The 5,596-nt window shown below is 54.7% G+C and overlaps 1 protein-coding gene across 1 annotated transcript; it reads right to left on the bottom strand.

The window, feature by feature from the left end:
* Nucleotides 1–909: 909 nt before the first annotated feature.
* On the bottom strand, nucleotides 910–4,974 carry CBLN1 (cerebellin 1 precursor). The gene is made up of 4 exons (XM_077751296.1): nucleotides 4,790–4,974; nucleotides 2,752–2,953; nucleotides 2,491–2,610; nucleotides 910–1,257 (listed from the first exon to the last, which is right to left on the bottom strand). Exons 1-4 carry the CDS (start codon nucleotides 4,972–4,974, stop codon nucleotides 1,060–1,062), a joined length of 705 nt encoding a protein of 234 aa, XP_077607422.1. The 3' UTR covers nucleotides 910–1,059.
* Between the last annotated feature and the right edge of the window lie 622 nt (nucleotides 4,975–5,596).

The following is a 5,596-nucleotide window of genomic DNA, read 5'->3' as shown; positions in this document are numbered from 1 at the left end:
TCCAGGCCGGTAGAGTCTCCTGGCCAGGCAAGGTTTTGGCCAAAGCAGGGAGCACAGTCGAATGCCGGGCTGGCTCTAGGCCTGGCGCAAAAAAGAGCACAGGCCGGCTTTGCTAGAAGCCCTTACGTCCCTGGGCCTTGCCCTTCCACAGCCCGCCCCCAAACCTCGCAGCTGGGGAAGATGCAGAGTTTAGAAAGCTGTTTCAGAAAAATAAAAGTCCCACTTCAACTTTATTGGATTAAAGCAAAATTAAATCTTGGCTATTCACACGTATGTTACAGAGGACGAGGAAACGTCCGGAAGAACCTCCTGGCATTTAGTGGAGCCACAGAACACGAGGGCATTGACAAGCATCAGAATATCAAGCAGCCTTAGATTTCACGATCACTCCGAATAGGACATAGAAATACGGAAATACAGCCAGTTTCCACTGGGAAGAGTTCTTTGAATACAAATGATATATATTTATATATATTTTTGAACCAGTCACCAAGGTGAGTCCTGTCTGCTAACAAGCAGTGGAGGACACAAAGTATCTTCAGCTAATTAACTCTTGAGCGGTGTTTTAAGAGCAATATTTGCCAAATTAAAACTACCTCCCCCATTCAAAACAAAACAAAACAAAAAACAAACAAAAACCTTATTCCCCTCTCCAAACTAAAAAAGGGGGAGAGGGATACTAGATTTCAGCGGGTGGAAAGATTCTGAGGGGACTGAGGAAGAAGATATTTCACGTTATACAGTGAAATACAAAGTTTCTTTTGTATAAATTGTAGGGAACATGAACATGGGGGTAAGAAACAATGACAAGGCAGTCTGTCTTTCTTGATTACTTCAACCGGAATGGGGGAGGCGAGTTTATTTTTGGAAATGGGAGCGCGCAGAGCTAAGCAGAATTTACTTCTCCTAATGAGGAAACGGACAAAGTTGTCCCACCGCCGGCGCGCACCTTTTACCCAGATACAGCTGGGGATCATGTAGAAGTTTCCAGTCGTGCCGCCTTCTCATTCCCCCTCCTGCCTTCGCCCTCTCCCTGCCTCCATTCCGGCGGTGAGCCAGTCAGAGGGGAAAGACCAGGAATCCGGAGAAGGTCGAGTACTTCCAGCCCCCCATCAAGTTCCCCCGCTCCAGCTTGAGGTATGCTCGGTCGCCTTTCTCCATCTGGATGAGAACTCCATTGCTGGCGGCCTCTCGGGTCACGTCCTGGTCACCAGCAAAGGCTGAAATCACCGGCCACCCGTTTAACATGAGGCTTACCTGGGAAAGAGAAAGGCCTGCTTCAGAGGCGCGACCGAGGCGGGTACCTAAGCGGCGGTGGAGACGCGAACCTTCGCCGCTTGGCTAACAGCCATAAAGACNACCAGCTTACTGCTGAGGGTCCAGTGGGTCGAAAGACAGCTAATCTGGGTGACAGGAAGGGTCTGCCCGCAAAGTGGGAGTCACTTTCATTCCTAGAGCGCCAAAGCAAATCCTGACCGAGCTCTTTTATCCCGCTTAATGAACCCGTAGGCGGCTCGGGTGTCCGGAGACACTCGTCTCCACCCCTCACCCCATCCCCTACTCCACCCCGCTTCAAAGAGAAACTCAGGCAACTGGAGTTTCCGGGAGAACCAAACCAAACCAAATCAAACCGTGCTTCCTCCCGGACCTAGCTGCCTGCACGGTGGGGAAGCTGGGCAAGGCTTCGGGCTGATGAGAAATTCCGCTGGGGCTGCACTCTGTGCTTCATCCCCAGACCTGGGCTCAACGCTTATCCCAGATCCGGCCGAGCCGACGCCGCCTGGTTTTGCCCTTGCCGTGGCATCAGCGGCCGAAGACCGAGCGCCCTCTCCCCAGCCCTGCTTCCCGGCTCTTGTCTTTGCCCAGAGGAAACCTGGACACCTTCGGGATCCTGGAGGGAGGGTGAGTGGCACGGGCACAGCTGGAGCCCGCCAGAGGGAGTAACACTACCCCCCCCCCCCTTCTCTCTCCACCCTTCAACTGCTTGGGCTCGGCGCCGGTAGTTCAAGAACCCAGAGTCGCCAAAAGGATGCCAGGAGCACCCTCCCTTCCCGGCCCCGAGCGTGGTGCTGAAGGCAAGCGCGCAGGAGTCCAGGCTTCCCAGCTGGGACAGAGGATGAGGATACTGTCTGTGGTGCTGAAGGCGACGGTCGCAGAAAGCTTCTGGAGGGAACTGTCTTTGATGCTAACCAGCAACCGCTACGGGAAATCCCTGGTACCCCGTAGGAAAGAGGAAGAACCTCTTTGGAGGGGCCCAGAAGGCGAAGGGAGGAAACTCTGTGTGGGAAGGGGACTAGGTTCCAAGAGCCGGCGAGAGAAGAAGAGACAGTCCCAGCCACAGAACTGTGAGGCCCTGCTCCTCGTCCATCCAAGCCACCCCAGGCACATGCAGCTGCCCCTTCTACCTCCCACCCCCCCAAACGGCCGGCTCACTGCGGCGGCTAACAGCCCCTGCTGGGCCCCGGGCCTGACCCAGAGGCAGCGGCTGACCTGAATGGTCTGTCTGTTGTAGACTTTTACCACGTGGAAGTTAAAACTGTAGATCCCTTTGCGCGGGGCGATGAAAGTGCTGCGTTCTGAATCAAAGTTGTTCCCGATGTTCACTAGTACCTACAATGAGACGGGAACGAAGGGGAGTAGACAAGAGTCAGTCCCGAACTCCTGATGCCGAGCCTCCGCAGAGCCCTGGAGTGGATCGAACAGCAACCCTCCACCTCACCCCTTCGCAAACCAATCTCCCGGAGCACTCACCTGGTCAAAGTAGATGATCATAGTGCGATTACTCATCTCGGACGGCTCGTGGTTGGTGCTTCTGATGGCAGAGAAAGCCACCTTGGCGCTGCCGGAGCGCACAGAGATGCCGAGAGCTGTGCCCGTGGGGTCGGACGTGGGGTTGGAGTCGCACACCNGCCGCCTCCTCCCCGCACCCGCCGCTGCCGCCGCCGCCGCCGCTCTGAATTATTGATGCAGCCGGCGCTGCAGCCGGAGCGGGCGGAGAGCGCGCGCCGGGCACAAAGGCGCGGACCACGGCCTGGCCCCGCCCCCGCTGTCTCCCAGCCCGCCTCCTTCTGCGGCTCCGCCCTCGCACCGGCCGAGGCTCCGCCCCCCAACCAATCCTAATGCTCCGCGCTCCCTGCTGAGCCAATGGAGGCGCTGTCCGCGCGCGGCCACCTGACCCCGGGCGCCGTTGTTATTAGGCGCGGCAAGGCGGGCGGCGCGCGGCAGCAGGGTNCATGCCACGGTCTTGTTCAGCCCTCTCAGCCCTTCCGCGCGCCTCCAATCGCCGGCCCGCAGGTAGGAGGCGGCGCGCGCGCCCAAGGTCGGGAATAGCATCAGGGGTGCGGGGGACGCCCGCGTGTCAGCGCGCGGGGCGGGAGGGGAGCGCCCCCCAGCGGNACCGGGGTGGAGCTCGCCCAGCCTCCCTGGCGCCTCCCTCCAGCCCCCTTGTCTGCGGGCCACGGAGTCCCATCGGGTGTGCCTGCCTTCCTTCATTTATTCGGGATAGATCTTTGAACGCGTAGGAAGTCCCAGGCACTGGGCCAGGCTCTGAGGATGCCGTGGTGAGCCAAAACAGACGAGGCCTGCCTTCGTGACTCTTACAGTCCAGCACACCAGGCAGTAACTATACAGTGGCGTTGCACGCAGGCTCATTTACCTGATATCGTTTTTTCTTTTGCACTTACACTTTATATATTGCATCTGTATTTTTTTATATACTCTGCACCTTTACTACTTGTTTTAGCTACACGTTCCTGCACATCAACGTTGACTGTAGACACCAAATCTTGTGATTTATGGGAGATTTTTCAAGAGTAATTTTGACCCTACAAGAATTTTTGCTTCACCCATTGACTTAGAACTTTACACACAGACGGAATCTCAAACGGGGGAGTAAAAATACAATTTTGCTAAGTGGCAGGCAGAGGGGAGCTGCGGAGAGAGAAAGTGAAAAGGGCGCCTTCCAGCCCGAGGTGCCGGCAGGGTGAGACCTGAAGGGTGAACGTCTGCATTTAATCAGGCAGAAGCCAAAGGGCGAGCGGACCTCTCGGTAGTATCCAGAGCACAAGTGCCAGCTCCGGACCCTAAGCGGAGGCGGGTCGGGATGCTGGGCACCGGGGCACCTGGCGCTCAGGTCACCCCCAGGCGACCTTGAACCTGAGTGCTCAGCCAAGCCAGAATGGCCTGTAGGCTGGCGGCGGCCAGGCGCAAGCAAGCCTAAGGATCCGGCAAGACCTGAGGGCGCGGACTGACTACTCTTCCTTTGACATCTCCGAGCTCGCTGCCAGCACGGTCTGCTGCCCCTAGGGTACGCTTTCCCCCACGCGGGAAAATCTGTCTTGCAAATGGCCAATAGCCACGCCTTCCAGCTTCTCAGCCTTCTTTTGTTTCTTTTGAGACTTTGATAGCTGTAAAGAATTACCTTGCTGGAACCCCAGCTCCGACCCCGCCTCTGTTTGAAGGCCTGCGGGGGGGGGGAGGGGGTGTCACTGGGCTCGCCAGGAGAAAGGGAAAAGGTGGGGGAAGAGGCAACAATTTTCCTTTAAAATAACACCAAAATATTTTTCCAACTCCGATCTTTTTGAGACATCCCCAGAAAGCGTTGCCAGCTGTGATTACACCTGTGAGAGCATGAACTAATTTAGGAGGTGAGAGCTGAATAAGAGACTGCATGCAGTGTAGCGGCCATCCAGTATAGCTGGCAGCTGTAGCCGCGGAGGGTCCCTGGAGAAGCACTTGTGTAGAACCAACGATAGCCTCTACAGTCGTTGCACAGTTATTTCCTGAGTACCGGCTCTGTCCGGGAAAGCCAGCTTTCATGGCGCTCACAAGCCTGGTGGAGATTACCTGGAGGGGATTGGTCGCCAGCCCTTCTCTTCTCTTCATGGTGAGGGTGTAGTAGGGCAGTGCCCAAGCCTGAACTGCCATCCCGATGCTGGTGATGATGGTGGTGATGCTCCATCTTGCATTTCCCATCGCAGCCTCTCTGCCGCCCAGGCCTGCCATACTGTGTGTTGGATTTTTTGCTTATATACCCTGGCATGTTTAACTGACCCACATTTTGTCTCCTTCCTTGCCTCACACACTTTGTGCCTTTCTTCTTCACCTATTCCAATGACAACAGCTGCACCCACCTGGGACCCCCCACATCTAATTTGACTCCATCTCTATGTCCTATTTTTTGAACCATTCTCATAGGGCTGCCTATTTGGCATTCATCTGTCTGGCCCAGGCTACTTCAAGAGCTTCCTAATTTATCATTGAGGGATTAGTGAAAAAATTGCACCCTGGCTCTGCTAGATAATGTTTAACCTTCCATTTGATGAATATCTGTTGAATGCTTTCAGGTACCTAACCTCCTTTTCTCATGTAAGTGAGACTTCTGTGGTCACCATATTTCAGATTGATCACTCCTCTGGCATTCTCCATCCCTATTCCACATAGTGTATATTCAAGAAAATAATGACTATTAATTTAATGTTAATAAATATTTACCGTCCTGAGTTGTGAGGATCAAAGGAGATAATATATATGGGGAGGAAGATCCATTAGACACCTCAAAAGCAGTCATTTTTATTTTTACCATTGTCACATTTTA

This window comes from Crocuta crocuta, unplaced genomic scaffold (assembly GCF_008692635.1).
Source record: "Crocuta crocuta isolate KB4526 unplaced genomic scaffold, BGI_CrCroc_1.0 scaffold124, whole genome shotgun sequence".
Taxonomy (NCBI): domain Eukaryota; kingdom Metazoa; phylum Chordata; class Mammalia; order Carnivora; family Hyaenidae; genus Crocuta; species Crocuta crocuta.
This window is presented reverse-complemented; position numbering and strand designations above follow the sequence as displayed.